General features: G+C 43.7%; 1 protein-coding gene across 1 annotated transcript in view; it reads right to left on the bottom strand.

The window, feature by feature from the left end:
• Nucleotides 1-18902, bottom strand: part of dgkg (diacylglycerol kinase, gamma) — a 112538-nt gene that overhangs the window by 7862 nt on the left and 85774 nt on the right. The window contains exons 21-22 of the mRNA XM_080785040.1: nt 15197-15287; nt 12582-12783 (exon numbers count right to left, since the gene is read on the bottom strand). Coding sequence (XP_080641166.1) covers nt 12582-12783; nt 15197-15287 — 293 coding nt within the window. The remainder of the gene's footprint in view (nt 1-12581; nt 12784-15196; nt 15288-18902) is intronic.

Here is an 18902-nt window from a genome sequence, read left to right as displayed (position 1 = left end):
AGCACCAGATCTACTGAGCAGTGCTACAAATGAAGAGGCCTGTCAGCTCCCCTTTACACAGAGTAATGCATTATCCATGTGACAACCAGCCAACCAACGCAGCACAGGGCCAACAGTAGTTTAAATGGAGGATCACTCACAGGGGCTACAGTGATTGGGATGGACTGTGGTGTGTTTTAGCTGCCCCCCCCCCTATCTTCTGCTTCCAATATTTTCAGTTTGAGACACCACTTTTGGACCCCAATTTCCCTATTTAATCTCACGAGCCCTCCATCGGCGTCTCCAGTCATCTCGGTTCTCCATACATCCCGGCCAGCTCATTTGTGCTTTCTGCACCAGCATCTTTATTTAGTAGGTCCACATAGGTAGGTGTTGGACGTCCTCTTGATCGATGCCCGTGTGTTGGTTCCCACAGTACAAGCTTTTTGGGCCGGGAGTTCTTGGTGTCGGTGGCAGTGGCCAGCTAGTCTCATCCTCCTTACTGCTATCTTCTCTGATACACAACATCTCACAATGCGAGATGTTGTGTGAGCTTGTAGATCCAGTTTTGAAACAAATTTAAGAGAAAGTGAAAGTGGTTGAGTGTGTCTGTGCGTTTCATGAATATTGAATCAATGAAAAGTATGAACAAAAAACAAAAAAAATACGTTGGATCCATTTCCTGAAAGGTTAATAGTTACTGAGGTTTCTCATGATACTGCACTGATTTGGTTGGCTCCCTCTGTGTTGTACATAACTCCCAGATGACATCCTGTCAGAGCAGTTATTATGGAACCCAAAGCTGGATGGGCCGACCAACCTGAGACTACGCTTCTCACTTACGGGGGATTTGACCACAGAATCCTGTGAGCCGCGATACTAGCACAGGGACACAATTAGACCAGGAATGATTGGGTTAAATCTCTGTCTCTGTAACCCATATTCCAGGGCTAATTAAGCAGGTCAGAGTGGGGCTTTGAGACCTGATTAGCAAAGGCAGGCCGTTCAGTGGGCATGCACGCTGGTGCCAGTTGAACACCTAAACATAACCCAGCCCAATTGCATGCACACAGAAAGCGGCAGCTCTCTCTGGCTGCCTATCGGGCCATACATACAACTGTATGGCAGCCTGTGTCTTGCTGGACAGTCAGAAGCAGTCCTATTGTACTGTATGTGTTTAGTTATCTTAGTGTGTGTGTGTGTCACATTCTGTTCTCTACTGCAGCTAGCCAGCTAACACATTCAAAATGATACAATGCAGATAATGGAAATAATGAAGAGCCGTGGAGAGTCAGTTCAAACTTACTAGGGTTTGCATCAGTGCAGGAGTAAACAAAGTCATCATGTGAGGAAGAGCCGAGGGAACTGGTCAGACTTTTCCCTGAGGGTCTGGTTGCCATAGCACTGTCTAGTCCTGACAAGCAAGAACTTGCAGCTCTGTGCCTGTTTTGACTGGAACTGTATAGGCTGCAGGCCTGTCTGTCTGTTGCAATGTAAACATGTTAATAATTGCCCGATGTTGCCTGACCTAGCTTAGCCTGCTGGCTTTGTTTCAAACTCCAAAGAGGAAACGGTCATGTGTTCTTACTTTACACTACTAGGGAGACTTTGTCCAAGGTCATGATGCAACACTGGACTGGAAGGTGCTGGTGTGTGTGGGTGTGTTGTGTTGTTGTGCTGTGAAGCATGGTGAATTCTCATACTTCGCAATTCGCAAGTCAGGATAGTAAGAAAAGGATACGTGTGGAGACAAAGTTATTCACTGCAATGACTGCCATTCGGATTTGCTACAAGTCGTTGCTCCTTTCCGATGTTTGAAACTCTTGTGCATTAAAATTATTTGTCAACCATTTTTAGGCTATTTTCATATATAGTTATAGTTATAGTGTCCGCCAGGTCAGTGTGAACAGCAGTTTGGGGTCCCAAGAACTGACTGCGTCTCTCGAACGCCCACAGAGCTTTCTAAGAAAACACAGTAGGATTCGGCATCCATTAATGACAAACCGGGCATTTGGTCAGTAAAGGATTAAGAGGGGGAAGGTTGATATAATGAATGCACACGACAGATGGGAATTAAGAGAAGGTCTGGGTGGACGGAAGGAGACAGTCTGCCGTTCTTCTGTGGCTAGAAACGGTAGAGCGTTATATGTGCTACAGAAGTGGAGTAAAATGCAGTAAAATTGCTCAGGATAGAAGACACTGTTGAAACGTCCCAATGATGCAGTCTTATTCTGAGATTTCACGACAGCATCTAAAAACGCCTTTATCGCGCAGCATTCATTTTGAATCTCGAATACACCTACCACTTCCTCCTATTACCAAAAATGGGCATGGCGTGGGACACGTCCCAGTGTGTGAGCCTGATGGCAGAGTAACTCCACCATGCTGATTCTCACCTCACCAATGTTTCCCGCCTCATCAGAGCTCTTGTGCTTTTTGACTCTCATCATGCCAGCCAGCGCTGTTACGTCTCAGTGAGGTGGCTACCCAGAATAGAACAGCCTCTTACATAAGCCGGGGGCCGCAGTGCATCATGGGACGGGATGGTGGTGCTCTGCCAAGCAGCAAGGCAGCTAGGTTTGTGTCACTGCTGTGCTTCACACAAATGTAGTACGTGTGCACTGCACAGTGGTAGTGTGTGTGTGTGCATGCACAGCACACACGCACACGCACTTGACTTGCACACGCACAAAACATTCGAAGCGGGAGGAGCATCTTTCTGTTGAGAGTGTTGAGTTCATTATAGAGACGTACACACGAATGTACAGTTCCGTCATCAGATCGTCACGCACTCTCACTCACTATATCTCACTATTTATGATTTATGATATGTATTATATAAAGCAAACAATCTAAATCAGAATACACTTATTGTGTGGAGATACGGGGAAAAGGTAACACATGTAAAAACCAACACAAACCCAATATTTATATTGCAGAAGAGAGCTATAAAAAGAATAAATAGGTCGAGGTCGCGCTGAAACAACAGAGCTTCTTAATACGGCACAGTTGAGAAGCAGGAGTTAGACTATTAAAGGGATCATGACATGGCTGGGCGAGTGCTGTCGCTTTGGCATGACCACTGGTGGTCCTGTCAGCCTACTGTCTGTCCCTCTATAAAAAATATAAAATAAAGGCGGAAGCCGCAAAAAAAGTAAGAAGAGTCGACATTAAGCTGAGGTTTCAACCTACACCTTTTTGGTCTAGCTGTTTTGTTCCGTTTTATTTTTGTTTGTTGTATGAAGTGTCCTAATTGTATTTGTTACATGGCTAATGACCGAAATAAATTATTACTACAACTGCTACTACTACTACTAATTAGTGTATGGTCAAGTCAGACTGTAGCCTAAACATTAACCACTTGAACCCCAGCATCCATATTCTAGGGGGAACATTAGCCAAAAACAGCTGATCTACAACGCGTGATGTTGTTGGAAAAAAGTCCAACTCAGGTCAGTTTCACTGAGAATAGAGTGTGTAAGTGGTTAACACATGGAGCCTGGAAAGTTTGGAAGAAAAACATCCACTGAGTGAAAATGCTACTGCTTTTCTCGGCTGTCATGGTAAAGACACAGCGGTTGGGCACAATGACACTTCCACAGACTGGCTTTTATGGAGCTACTCTGACATTCCCTGTTTGGACTGCTTGTTAGCATCAAGAGGCTAGAAATGACAGCTCGCCGTTTCTGCTGACACCCTGGAGCTAATATTCTCTGGAGACCTGCAGATGTATAAGAGGCAAATCATATTAATAAAGTATAGGTCTGAAATAAGTGAACTTAGCCTTCTAATAACCTGTTTTAGGATTAGTGTTATAATACACGAGGGTCCACATTTATAACCTTTCCAATACATCTCTCAGCTGCTCACCACAACACAACCCATTTCTCTCACAGGCTATATAGCCTGTGAGACCTGACAAAAAAATTATCATATCATAATTTCAGGAGCAGTTAAGTGTACAAATAAAACCAAATGGACCCATTTGGTCACATTTATACACTCAGGATATTACAGCTCATGTATTTCCTTCCTCCACCCCCCCCCCCCATCGCTCCCAGGCCATCATGGAAGATGGAAGAGAAACTGGACCTCACCTCTCCAGCAACACACGGAGGTGAAGGTATAGTATGGGGGCGAGCAGCGCTCACTTGGCCTTTTGACAGAGTACGCTATGTCACGACGACACGGTATAAAAATACACCATGTGCAACCCTTCAGCCCTTCACTGTCAAACGGCCAGTAAAGGCTGGATGTTATGAAGCTGCAGTTTTTATTTTTCAGCCAGTCTTGTCAACAAAATAAAAGAAATCACACCCATGTGAACTGAGTGGTGCAACTCCCCCCCCCCCCCCCCCCTCTCTCTCATTAGCAGGCAACAGTGCAGCACTCTCTCTCTCTCTCTCTCTCTGTTTCTGGCACAACAGCGCCCCTACTGGTACTCATTCTCGTGCTCATTAACGTCACAGACACACATAGGTGAACACAGACAAAGCTGTTCCTTGGAGTGGTTGCACCACCACTAAAAAATTCATTGGAACTTTCTGCCGGGGGGAAAATGACAGCCATGGGAAATTGGGAATTATAGGCTATACAGACAAGAGCCAATCTCATCAGCTTTGACAGACTCAGTCTTTAGTGATCTTTTCTGCTGCTGTCAGAAGGACGCTGAGCATTCATTGACTTGGAGAGACTTGGAGATACGTAGGAGGTCCTCTCACTCCCCAAATGTCCATCGACTCTGAGGCTGTTTGATACAGCTACTGTACTACCAGCATGCTTCACACACAGGCAGGGTTGGGGGAAATCTAAGTAATTATAGACTCTGCTTTTCTGTCGTGTGAAAGGAAAACAATAAACGCTCCCTGGCTGCAGAGGGCCTGAAATAGCCCTCTCCTCCATCAAGGAGACACTGACAGAGCTAGAGTGTTGTGGGGGAGGACATGCAAGGGGTGTGTGTGTGTGTGTGTGTGTGTGTGTGTGTGTGTGTGCACGCGTGCGTTTGTGCGTGCGTGTGAGCGTACGTGCACGTGTGCGTGAGAGAGAGAGAAAGAGAGAGAGAGGCTGTAGGATGGTGAGTAGAGATGCTAGAGAAGAGGAATGAGAAATGAACTAGAAAAAGTGTCGGCCTGGTGGAGACAATGAGTCACAAAGGTGAGAGAGAAACTGGGGAACATGGTCACCTGAAATAGTGCACCTCTATAACCTCACAGCAATTCAACCCCATGAACAAAAGTCACTGCTTCTCCACCCTATTTGCACTTGTGAGTCAATGGGTGCCTCTGCCCTTGCACCGAAAGATATCGGTGTCAGACAGACTGTGGCACATCTACAGTGTGTGTTTGTGCTCTGCAGTCTGCGCTCACCATCTCCTGCAAAGGAAGTTGAGGAATTTGATCCAGGCACTGTAAAGGAAATGAATTGGGGAGGGGAAAGATGGAGCAGAGATTAAGGTTCGAGGTGGAGCAGGGCAATGGATGGAGTTTGCCTCCGGGGCTGCGTACATATATATCCTTTTCCTGACAACGCCTCCTGGTCAAAGTGAATTTCTCCTCCACCCACCTGACTGCCATATACAACTGACTGACAAGGACTGAATCTCAGGCTTCAATTCAGTTCTACCACACAATTTTACATTATTTCCTCCATTGTGCTTGAAAACTGAACACACACACACAACACACACATGCACACAAAAAACTTTTTAAAAGTAAAGTAGGATTTCCTATTCCATCCGGTTGCTAAGGAATGTTGTTTATGAGAGCTGGATATGAGATGCAGCACCTAAATTTAGATCCAGCGAGAGCAGATATCTCAGTGAAATGTTTGCTACCAGCCTTCTGCAAAAATCTGTCTTAAGCTGTATTTTCTGTCCATGCAGTAGAGTCTACTGCTTGCTCTGAGTTGTCCTCTCTACTCAGTCTACTCACTGAGTAGACCAACTCAGAGCAAGAAACAAAGTCAATCAGAGGCTTAAGGATTCATCTGTGAGGTCAGAACCAGCCAAGGGTCCGTTCGCTCACTTACCGTAACCTAGCTGATTGCATTATCTGCAGCAAAGAGCTTCAAAGGCATGATCTTGTTGCGGGCAGAGCAAACAACTGTCATTAACAATTAGTAGTAAGCCGTGCATGCAGGCATGTTAAGACACTAGGAGACAAGCATGTACGCACATGCATATTTAACTACAGTGGGATAAATACATGACACAATGTATATTCATAGCCACACACAAAGCCCCCACACATGCACACACGCACGTCTGTCAGAGAAACTAGAGATGTCCTACTCTGAGATTTGTTTCCTTATAGGATTAAATGGCAAAGAACAAATTTAATGAAGGTTAAATCCTGTGGGACAACTCTGCAGTACAAAGATTCCCTCGCACACATACTTGCAGGCACAATTGCCTTGGCATGCGCTTACACTCTCATAAATCCAGAAACTTTTAGCATTGTACTAAAGACATACAGTTAGAAAAGCAAAGATTTCAACAGAATCAACAGTGCAGTAACTACAAGAACTGGAAGGGAAAGTACGAGAGGCCTTTGTTAATACCACATGGGAAATTCAGTTAATCGCTGTTCAGATGAATGACATGTAAACATGGACATGAGGCAAACTGGTATGCATATGTATGCATGCATACATGCAAAGTGTGCGTGTGCATGCACACACATGAACATGCACAATACATACATACATACCTACACGCCCACATTACCATAATGCAGTCCCCCCCCCCCAAAAAAAACAAGCAGTGTGCTTTGTGTGCAACCAGACTAGCATAATTAAAGGTATGGCCTGACAGCTTAAAAGCAACGATAATAATGAGTTTGCCAGAAGCAAAGTGTTTTGGCATTTGGCAATATTGCCAAATGTCATCCTTGCGAGGTCTGAAAGACAGCAGATAGGCAGGCCAGGAGGGAGAGTGGAATGTGCCAATGGCACTGCAGATTAAAAATAGCTACTGTATGGTAATATGGTATACAGTAGCTAGTACGACCTTCGCTGCATGTCTTACTTCCATCTCTCTCCCCATTTACTGTCAAGCTACTGTAATCTATCAATAAAGGCAAAAGGCCACAAAAAAAAACAATGTGATAAATGTATTTAAGTGAATAATGTCAGTGTTTTAACAAAAACACTGTTGGAGCAAAGACTGTGTGCGGACTTCTCCTTCTCTGTATGTATCTATCTCTTTTCCAGCACCAGCAAGGAACTGGATGTGTGCTAGCCACCTGCTTTTTAAATTTCTTTAATTGCTTTTATATTTCTGACACTAACCCTAACCTCACATACTGTTTGGGTCTCTCCGTCGGTTTGTTTAGTTTGTCGGAACCACCTGCGACAATGCACGCCCAATCATGTCCTCCAACCAGAGGTTGGATTTAATGCACAGGTGGGTTTTACAGTATATACCACCCTGGTACTGTATCTATATATACAAGTGAGAAGTGGTACCCATACTCATTCTTTGTGCTCTATCTCCGACCGAACCACACTTTCACCACACATCTCTATATGCAAAATAAATTCGGCACGCTCCCCGAACTGACATAGGCTATTTTTTAGCCGTTCAAGTGTCTTATTTACTCGGCAAATATTACTTTTATATGAAACACGCTGTTATTGCTCAACGTCAACAGCCTACGTCACAATCGTCATGTTGGCGTCTACCAAAATCGTCATGTTGGCGTCTACTACGCCAACTACGTTCACTTAATGGGGCCAGTCTTTCACAGTGACACACATGTTACATGAACCACGCGCCCGGGATGGTTTCTACCCCTCAATGTCGTATTTGCTGCGCCCTTCTAATGCTGCGCCACGCCTACTCTACACTCACTGCTTGCAGCAGCAGCACTCGCTGGGAGCTGGGTCTGCAGGCGACCGTGTGTGTGTGCGTGCGTGCATGTGTGTGTGTGTGTGTGTACCAGGCCCGCCCCCACCCTAGCTTGACAATGTCATCTCGCGCAGCACAGAATCTGATCTCGCGCAGGACATTGATGAGAGAAAGAAGGAGGGGGAGAAATTATACGATCGCTATTTCGCTTATTCCATCTAAATCTCTTTGTTTACAAAATAAATGACTCGACGATTCCCTTAGTTACATCAACATTGTTCTTTCTCATTAATCGGATTGTGCCGAAATATCACCCTTACACCGATCACTTTGCCTATTTTCGCCACACAGCCAACTGCCCCCCCCCCCCCCCCCCCCCCCCCCCCCCCCCCCCCCCCCCCCCCCCACACACACACACACACACACCAACATGCGATTCATTAAATAACTATTTCTCCGCACGCGCGCACACAACATTATTCACGTGAAGCCTACAGGGAATTACCGACGGAATGTATATATACACACACACACACACACACACACACACACACACACACACACGCTTACAATTTAGAGACGCGCGATTACATAACAGCTGTGCGTCATTATAGCCACACACGTCTCTAACTTGCGGACACAGTCGCGCAACTTTTCAGTTGTGTGGTACTTTTATATTGATTTAACTGTAACAGAAAGTTCCCAACTCCCAGCCACGGAGCTGCAACAAAAAGCTGGCCAGTGTTGCCAAATAAGCGATTAGTAAGTAATGTAATTTCATTTATCAGCCATTTTGGGATTATTTTTGTAGATTGAAAAAATATTGGGCCTCCTTTGCTCTTGCCATGACAATGTTTGAGAACCACTGCTCTAAAACAATATTAGACACAGTTTGAGCCACAAACACATTGCTCTCTCTCTCTCTCTCTCTCTCTTCTCCTTTTGTATAAATTAAATAGGCCTATTCATGATTCTGCTTATAGAGAAGTAGCCTATGTTAGTTTGTTTTATGGACTTGAGAGCTACTTTCAAAACGACCAGCTCAACATACCCACCAAATAAAACTATCATCCCATTGCTGAAAATAGTGACAAAATGTAATTGAGGGGCCTTTCATATAGCCTACATATAAGACAAATGCACATGGAATGGGAAATAGAGGGGGGGAAATGCAAATCGTAGGCTTTTATTTTTGTTGGTATTTGACTTTGCTACTGATGATTGTAAGCAACAAGTATTGCATTGTGTGTTTGAGCTGACAGGCCCTTTTTTATGTCAATCACTCAAGTAATCTCAGGTCATCTAAAGCGGAAGATGCAAAAATCGTTTTTTAAATTAAAATTATATATATTTTTACTGCCATGTCATGTGGTCTACCTGCAAAGCCTTTGTAGATCGTGATCTACCATTTGGGCACCACTTAACGTCAGATCAGGGTTTTTTGTCGGCCAGCGCCAACAATGCTCCCCGAAAGCATAATCGCAGCAAATACCGGGCAGTGTGTATGAGCCTTAACATGTTGACTACACTACACTACACATAATAACTAATAACCCGTTTTCAGCTTAAAGCAATTATATTTCATTGAAGCAACTCCTTAGCATTGTTTTCATACCATGGATGTGATAAGAAAATATCAAACATAAGGGAAATATTAAATAGTATCGGGTGTACCAGTTTGGCCTTTTCTTTTTTTTCAATGGGGCAATACATTGATTAAACAAACGTTTGATTGATTGAGTTGTACAATGTTATACAACCCTAAACTACTTTTAGAATACACTACACAATACAATACAATTTCAGAACATATAATATTGGCCAATATGTCAAATATGTAAATATTACATATCGCATTGAATGGAAGCGGACCATTTGTAACACATGTTACAAATGACCCGCTTTTGCAAGTTTTCTTTGCAGTTGCTTACAGACCAGAATGAACGTGAATTCCGTCTAAACACGATGCAAACTAATGAAGAACATAAGCATGAACACATCCATGTGGATTTTTATTCACCAACACCAAAGACAAAAATTGTAGCACACATATACTCCAGGTGTAAAATTATACGCATTTTGAAGGTAAACACTTCAAACTTCCTGGCCACGTAGAGTACGTTGCTGTACACATACTGACGCGATGGCGTCATGGTGGCGTTGACCAATCAAGATATAACGTCCATGTTACAACCGTGAAGCGTTACAACCTTGGCGGCTCTCCCCTACATTTGTTACTAACATTAGGTTGTGGCGAAGTAGAAACGTGGCCAGCAGATACTGTGTTTTGGACAAACAGGCTAGGTATTGGTGTTGATTTGGGTCAACTGGACAAACAGCGTGGTGTTGTTTTGTGTCTGTGTCAGTGTGGCCGTACAGGTCATGTGCAACCTCTTCCACAGAGAGATGGAGACACTAAATCTCAGCTGGACAAACATGTTTGCATGCATGCATCGCTGCCTTGCATGCTGTGTGCTACTGTTGAGTCTGTCACTTACTTTGACTGATTTATGGCATTGTCTTTCTGTTAAAATCCAACTATGTTAATTTAAGAACTCTGGGCATATAGGTCATTGTTTATTCACTGTGCACACGTGTAGCCTATTGTATGTCAGACTGTATGTCTGTCCCACAGTCACAATCCTTTAGTAATTAGGCTGTGGAAATATTCAGGACAAAACAATGGTACATTTCCAATAACCCATCCGTTACTACATGTGGAGTCAACTCCCGCCATTTATTTCTTCCCATAGTGCGTGGCGAAGTAGTTCTGGGATGAGTGCGCGCGAAGCGCGCACGAAATTCTAGTATCTTATATAGACTATCTTCTCTGTGTGTGTATGCCTTCAACGCCTGTGTGAGTGAGCAAACTATCCCCTGTGTTCTCTGGCTATAAATATATGGGCATATGGAAAAATTGTCCTGTTTAGCCAGTCAGAACCTTTTGGATTTAGCAGTAAGGGCAGGCAGCTGTGCCAGCACAGGACAGGAGATGGCCATTGGACCACTGGGGGGAAGGGGGGGGGGGGGGGGGACTGTTTAGCTGAGAGGCTGGGAAGGTGACCGCATGGTGATGTGACGGGAAGTTACAGTACAGACATCCATCTCAGTTACACGCACGCACGCACGCACATAGGCACGCACAGACAGACAGACAGACAGACAGACAGACAGACAGACAGACAGACAGACAGACAGACAGACAGACAGACAGACAGACAGACAGACAGACAGACAGAGGTGCGGTTCGGTTGGCCAAGTCATAGACCGTGACATATGTGGAGTATGCGGAAGTGCCGTAACTTTCCGCCTCTGCTTTGGGGCCGTGATACGTCACTTACTTTACCTGTGCGTTTTCAACCCAGCTTCGTGGGTCTTTGACTACCCTTTGCACGCCGGCGCGACTGACCTTTTTGCGATGACGTCATCAAAACGTGTCTCATATCCCATTCTGCCCGTATGACTTAAAACTGATTAACAATGTTGATTAAACAATGAAAACATAACTCGGGCAACTCGCGAATCGCAGGGAAAGTGTTAACGTTATTATTATTTCCGCTTCTCTCATTGCGCATGCCGCTCTCTTTCTGGTACAGCATAGCCCTGGAGTCTCCATGGAAATAAGTTTCAGCACAGTCAGAAGAGATGTAAAGCGGTGAAATGAAATACACATAAAATAAAGGATGTACAGTATATAAAAAAATAAAGGAAAGTATAGAATGATTGGCACGATGTTAGATAGGTTTATATGGTTGAGGGTACAAAGTACAAGTTCTGCATAATGGATGGCCCCAACTTTTGATAAAAAAGAAATCTTCAACTTTTGATTGCCTGTGAAATATAAATATCCTCGGTAGAGACAGCTGAATCTTTCCAAAATGTTTTATTGCATAAAATGACAGGACATTATAAAAACGAATTCAACTGACACAGTTGCCGGGAACAACATGAACTAGAAACAAACATTCGCTTTTCAGAGCACAGAACTGGCCAGTGGCTGAGAAACACGTGGATTGTACAATTAATTTATGTGACAAATAATAGCGTAGTTTGACAAAATAAGACGAAAGGACATTGCCAATAGTACAAGTCTCCTCTCCTCCCTTCCCTGATGTTTGAGGTCAATTTTCTAGAAATCTAAAATATCTGTTCAGTTGCTGCCACTGTCCTTGAGGCAATATCTGCCAGCATAGCTTGTCCCCAAGGTATAAACAAGGAACAAAGGACAGTCTTCTTACACGCACGCAGGGAGCAGAAAGACTGCATACGTCCACGGCAGGACACAGATAGATACTGACATCCAACGCAACTCCTGCTGCCTGGTGGCACTGTGAGGTCACTATAAGCACTTTACCGTAGAGTGTTCTGCAAATACTGAGGTAGATGTGAAAACAGATGCCCTGGCTTGTGTTCCCAAACTGTTTCCTTTGGAAGTACACACTAGAAGTTGAAGTGTGTACACTCATTTGTTCCATATGCCAATGCTGGCCCAATAGTGTGGGGGGGGACAAGACCTCTCTTTATTGCTGTATAAATGACCTAATGTTTGGCCTGCTGTGTTTTGGCCATGAACGTGTCAGCGACACACAATAGATCTTTTGACACCCCATAGGGCACCATTCAGACCATGGATGGAAAACATTCAATCCATTTAGTACGACAGCAGAGGCAGGATTTAGGCCCTGTGTGGCACCTGAAGTCATTCTGTGGTGTGTACTGTATGTGTGTGTGTCCATGCACTTTTCGCTTCACTCACCTTGCACACAGAATTTGAGCCCCTTAGCGTCTGTGACCGTGCTGGCCGGCATCCTGTCCGGAACCTTCTTGCTCATGCGGTTGTAGTTGCGCCTCTTCTTGGTTTCGCCCCACAGGTTGGAGCCACCGTGCATGCTGGGAATGTTTAGGACAGCGATGCCCTCCAACGATGTATTACTGAGGTCCAAGATGATCCCATCGCACTGGGGACAGAGAGAGACAGTCAGCGAGAAAGACACCTATCGCATATACAGTGTACAGTACAGCCCTGTGGGACATAATATGCTCCCATGTGGGACATAATTGTCATATCTTTATTCACCCTAATATAATAACAGGGGGCTGAAAATTCGGGAGGCTAGCGTTTCACATCATATTGAAATCCTAAAATTTGATTTAAGGAATGAAAGGAACGTTAATTTTACATGTATGGATTTTATATAACCCAACAGAGGTAATGCTGAGGCTTCAGCTAATGGATAGCTGGAATGTCAGAGTTGGACAGAGCACAGAGACTGTACTCACTTGGCCCAGCTGGTGTATCATGGATAATGGCAAGGGCAATTGATTTGCCACGATATGTTACATGGACAGAAGCTGAGTATACAATTCCAATAACTGTATAACAGAGGAAGCTGGCTGTAGAATAGTAAACAATGTAAGAACAGATCAAAGGTCTGTACAAGAGCTCCACACTGAGATCAGAATAGAATTCCATTTGGCACCGTTTACCCAATTTGTCCAATGTTTGTCAAGCTCATCTGGATTCAACAGTCATTTAAACCAAATGAAAGAGAACATAAACAACACCTTGCCATGACTCATTGCACACCCTTGATGGTGGCAACCACAAATTATGTCATGTGTACATTATGTACTGTATATATGAAAAATACTGTGGGTGCTGCTGGACACACAGAATAATGATATACACTCATGCTTGCCTACACACAGAGGCACACAGAATAACACTGCACGCACGCACGCACACACACACACACACACACACACACACACACACACACACACACACACACACACACACACACACACACACACACACACACACACACACACACACACACACACACACACACACACACACACACAATAAATCACTTAATTTCCACGGGGCATAGAATAATTATGACTTTTATAATTATAATTATAATCTGACAGAGGTCTGTTACTTGCGTGATAAGTCGTGTTATACAGCTCTGGGCCATAATAATAACACCAATAGGCTGGCAGGGTAGTTTAAAATAACACCCCAGATCTTTGTAAACTGGTAATGATTACCATTTAGTCACCATCATGGTAATCATTACCAGTTCACAGAGATCTGAGGTGGGTGGTACTAACAGGTCATGCTCTCTAGCTGAACTGTAATTATTAAAACAAGCCACTATTAGTTGTGCTTGTGAATGAGTGTCTAGCCGAGAACAAGAGAATGTGCAAACTTGGCAGTTCAGAGCTCCAGCGCCTGAAACTGATAACATCTTTCTGTATACAGTGGAGTCACCTCTAAAGTTGAACCAATCGTTATCACACATTTCTGTTAAAACAAAGCACTTCCATATCAAGGCTAGAGTTTTTATGCTAGTCTGTGAGTATGTGATGCGTTTGTGCATGCACGTGGTATTTATTTAATTGTTTATTATTTTGTTCAATTTATTATTTTGATATGTTCAATTTCTCAACCATGCCATTCATCTAAGTTGAGCAAGTGATTTGGAAATGGAATCCAGTGCTACCTTTGAGGCTCACTGTGTGTTGAGCACAAAGGTGATAACATTGGCAGAAAGAGGCATTGCGGGGTGTGTCTGCATATAGAGCTGAGAATAGCCCCACTTGGGAAATGTACAGCGTAAAACCCTTAGCGTTAGTTTTACCACATGAACCCTAGCATCCTTATTTTGGGCATGTCATAATCATAATAGTCGCCTATTATGATTCAGCGAAAATAGGCAAACATTCGCAACGCTATTAGTTTGTACATCAGCTATTTTTGGTGAAGATATTTGGTGTCAAGGCAAAAAAGGAGGGTACAAAGTATAGACCCCTGTGAGACCCTGGTCAACAAAGTATATAGAATTTAAGTAGTTAATTATGTTAAATGAACACTGAGGATTTTACTGTAGTGTAAGTACTTAATTAAAATTCCCCTTAAAGCCTGAACGAAACTATAAACGTTTGCTGTATTTTAGAGCCTGTTACAGTATGTCACTATAGAAAGAGAGAGAAATCAGCTTGTTGACAGGCAGTATTTATATTACACCTAGCCAATTATTTTTTGGATGATGAAATGATGTTGGTTTGGTGGTGCAACAGTTGTAGTTAGTTTAAGCGTAGTGGAGGACTCGCCCTCAGACGAGTCCTCCAGTCAGGGTATTTAGGAGTTTGGCACCCGTGCCCAGGCCTATATCTGGGGTTGTTTTTGAGGGTACATGGTATAGTATGGTTCGGTACTGGTAAAATCTTGATAGAGAGCTGATTTAAGTTGATTTTGAAATCTGAAAAATAGGGGTAGGACCAGATAAGCATACGGTAGGTCTCATTCCTACTCCCTTTTGATCAATTACTGGCAGGATTTCAAAGTATACCAAGCAGCCTCACCTCCACCTCTATGCATTCGTTGAGCTTCTTGCACGTAGCAGATATGGTCTCAGTGGTGCCAAACTCAAAGTACCACAGCTTGTTCTTCATTCTGTACAGGAAAAGGGGGGAAAGAGAAGGAAAAAGAGTGACATGAGTCCTTGAACTGGCTAGTAATATTCACAGGTCTCACTGCTGCGCGCTTTTAGGCTGCATATGTCAACCATGTTGTACTCCCACGGTATACTCTCTTTACTGTGTGATTGAGGACATACTGAAGCTGTCCGACACCCAAATTAATCTCGCGTCCCAAAACTGTCAGCATTGGAGAGCTGATGGCCATTTGACAAAGGACGTTAAAACACCCCAAGGCCCTTTCTCTGGAGGCAATGTTGGGGTAACCGCAGTGCTCACTGGATAATGAACCGCAATGGGTAGACAAACAAGTATGTATCGCTGTAGTCCCTGTATGCCACAGCTGGTATGACAGGGCTGGAAAGACACTGGAGGAGAGGATAAAAAAATAATTCATGGTGAATGTTATTGTGTTGTAAGAAAGAATAGAAACCTACAGACATAATGGTCAAGAGGCATAGGTAAATTTTCACGTCATAGTCATAGTTCTTTTGTCTAAAGAGAACTGAGGTCGTTGTCATCTTTCTTCATTGGTTTCACTTTTGTGAATGACCAATGGTTGAATAACACAGCTTAGAGTCCAGGTGAAATCTCTGCCTGATGTTACCGTTAAAACCTCAAATGCATTAACACACACGCACAAACGAATGAACGCACACACGCATGCACGCACGCACGCACGCACACGCACACACACGCTCGCACACACGCACACACTGCCCTGATGAAAGATTAACGGAGTGTGCAGCCAGGGGTTTTAGACAGACGGGAGTGGGGTGAATCACTGGCTCACTGGCTGACTGATGTGAAGGCTCAGGCCCCTGGAGGTTACCTGATACACCGGGAAGGAATCTGAGCACAGCATCTGACAAAGGAGAGAGGGAGGGCGTCTAACCATTCATATAGTCAGAGGTCCTCCATTGTTCAGCGATGACTGGACCTTATAATCTCCACTTAACTTGTTTCACCCTTTGTGATGGTGACCCCATTGCTCAGTATAGATATTTTCGGCCGTTTTTTTTTTTTTTACGACATCGGTATCGGTGTTATCTGTCAAAACATTGGCAAAGAGTGATGAGACTCTCCAATATTGGGATCCGCATCAAGTAAAAAAATCTGGCATTATTCCGGCTATATTTACACACACTACCACTTCTCCTGCTGACCAATATAATCCTGTTCTCAGTCATTTGAAATGCCAGCAAATCTACTTACTGGTATATTTAATTTAGGTGTTCTGTGTAAATGTGCACTGATTTTGAATCTGGCATATTTCGTACCATCAATGTCACGTCACCCTACCTTGTAAGAATGCCTGCATTGTTATCCTGGCACACGAGTGTGAATGCAAATTGTCACTTTACCGGTACATGGTGACATGGTGATCCTTACATAAGGGATATTAGTTCTATGAACATTAACAAAAACAAAAACAATGTTGGTTTAAAGTGATTTGTCGGAAAAAAGCACTGGAGGAAATAGAAAGCTTGTGCGTGTGTGTGTGTGTGTGTGTGTGTGTGTATTAGCAAACCAATATCTTGAAATGTTTGATAAACACCAAACTGAGACCATGGACACCAACTAACATTAACCATAATTCTGCAAATCCATTCTCCAGATCAAGCGGAAAACACCAAATAATCCATGCAGGGCAGGATTAGGACGATACCCACTCATCATAATCAAAATAAAAAAGAGAGCATTTAAATTGTACTACCACCAGTCTTGCCATGGGCATGCTCTTGTGGGGATTTTGCATAGCGTCCCCTGGTTTTGCTTAGCATGCTGCTTAGCAAACATCTTAGAGAGTGGGGCCATTAACACACCAAGTTTAACTGTATTTGTTGCAATAAATGGTTCAATCTACTTTGATGTTGGTGATTGAACCTCCCTGCACACAGCTCGTTCTTTTTTTCTGCTGCGCTGCCGTCCTGCAGCTGCTTTGTGCTCTTTTTGTGCTGCCACCACCACCCCAGCATCCACCTGTGTGCTCTGTTTCTCTATTTAACCAACTCTTTCTTTATCCTGTTCATATAAACAAACAATGACAGTGTGCTTAGGGTACTGACGGTACATTTATGGGGCATGGTACGTACATGAAAAGGCCTTGCTGCTGATAATGATGACAACATGGGTATTGATACAACAGGCTGGATGCCATGTGGGTGTACAAGGCCAGTGTTGTGCCATGATACTGAGACCGAGCAGACGTTAGCAGATTTCTGTAGAATTCACCCCAAAATATGTAAGTAATAGTATTGATTGGAGGAGCTTTAAATACTTTTTTCTGTTCTTCTAATCGGCTCTCAATGCCCACATTATTCAGCACAGGGCAAGACAAAAAATAAACCCTGTACAGTTTAAAGTTGAATCTTTATTTCAACCACTTGAATGTCATTCATTGCTCTCTATATATTTTTTTTAAATTATATAATTTTATATTGTTACGTACTGTATTAAGCCTCCCATATCTCTCTTTTCCTTCTAATTCCCTCTCTTTCTCTCCTCTCTTTCCACCTCAATACCTCCCCAGAAACCTCAGCTTTGTCAAATGAAGGGATTATGAGCATATCTGAAATCACAATTAGGCACAGTTTTCATTCTCAATGAGACAAGCTGCCTAACCTCATTAACTTGCTTCCACTTGAGAAACCCTGCAAAAAAGAATGCAATTAACTCATGTTACCATACTCCTCGCTCCTGTGAACAGAAACAACACACAGACGCACGCACGCACGCACACACACACACACACACACACACACACACACACACACACACACACACACACACACACACACACACACACACACACACACACACACACACACACACACACACAGAATAGGAAGGAGCTCAGTGTCTGAGTGTTTAAAAATGACTTGTTTTGTATTGTATTCCTGGAGGAAACTTCAGGTGTCACAGCAGCAACAACAGTGAGAAAGACACACTGCAGAGATACTGTAGAGAAGAGTCTTATACTGTAACTTCTCTCCTCACAGAGCCCAAGTGTTCTCTCGGAGAAGGGTGATTCATGCCATATACCATCACATTCGTATACGTCGCGTGACGTGTTGTGAGCGAGCATATCTGTTATTTTCGGCGCAGTACGCAACCAAGTATATACCTCAGGCAAGAGACTCCCCGGTTCAGCGTGCAAGGCTGTGCTTGCACGCTGCCCCAGGGCTCTGGCTGGTGAGCAGAGGGGAATGGGTTCATACACTGGTTCACACTGGGCTCCCAGTGTCCTCGGGAAGGAGAAGAAGCGAAATAAAGAAAACATTCCTATGACCACAACTGATCCTTCTGCCAAAACAAAGTATCCGTTAATTCGATTCTCCACCCTTTTATTGGTACAGTTGTGTAAGGAACTGATTGTAAGATAAACATCTCTTTCAAAAGGTGCCCTGGTTAAAAAAGGAACCACAAAAAAACACGCAATGTTGACGGAATCACGTTTCATCTAGAGAGGAAGTCGAAGACTGGCAATATGGTGAGCCGAGGGGAAGGTAGAGAGAGAGAGAGGGGATGAGGGTGGAAGGGGGTGGGGTTAAAAAGCCACAAAACAGACACAAAGTGTTATGAAAACACG

This window comes from Protomyctophum bolini (genome assembly GCF_963924005.1).
Source record: "Protomyctophum bolini genome assembly, chromosome: 16".
NCBI classification, from domain to species: Eukaryota; Metazoa; Chordata; class Actinopteri; order Myctophiformes; family Myctophidae; genus Protomyctophum; species Protomyctophum bolini.
This window is presented reverse-complemented; position numbering and strand designations above follow the sequence as displayed.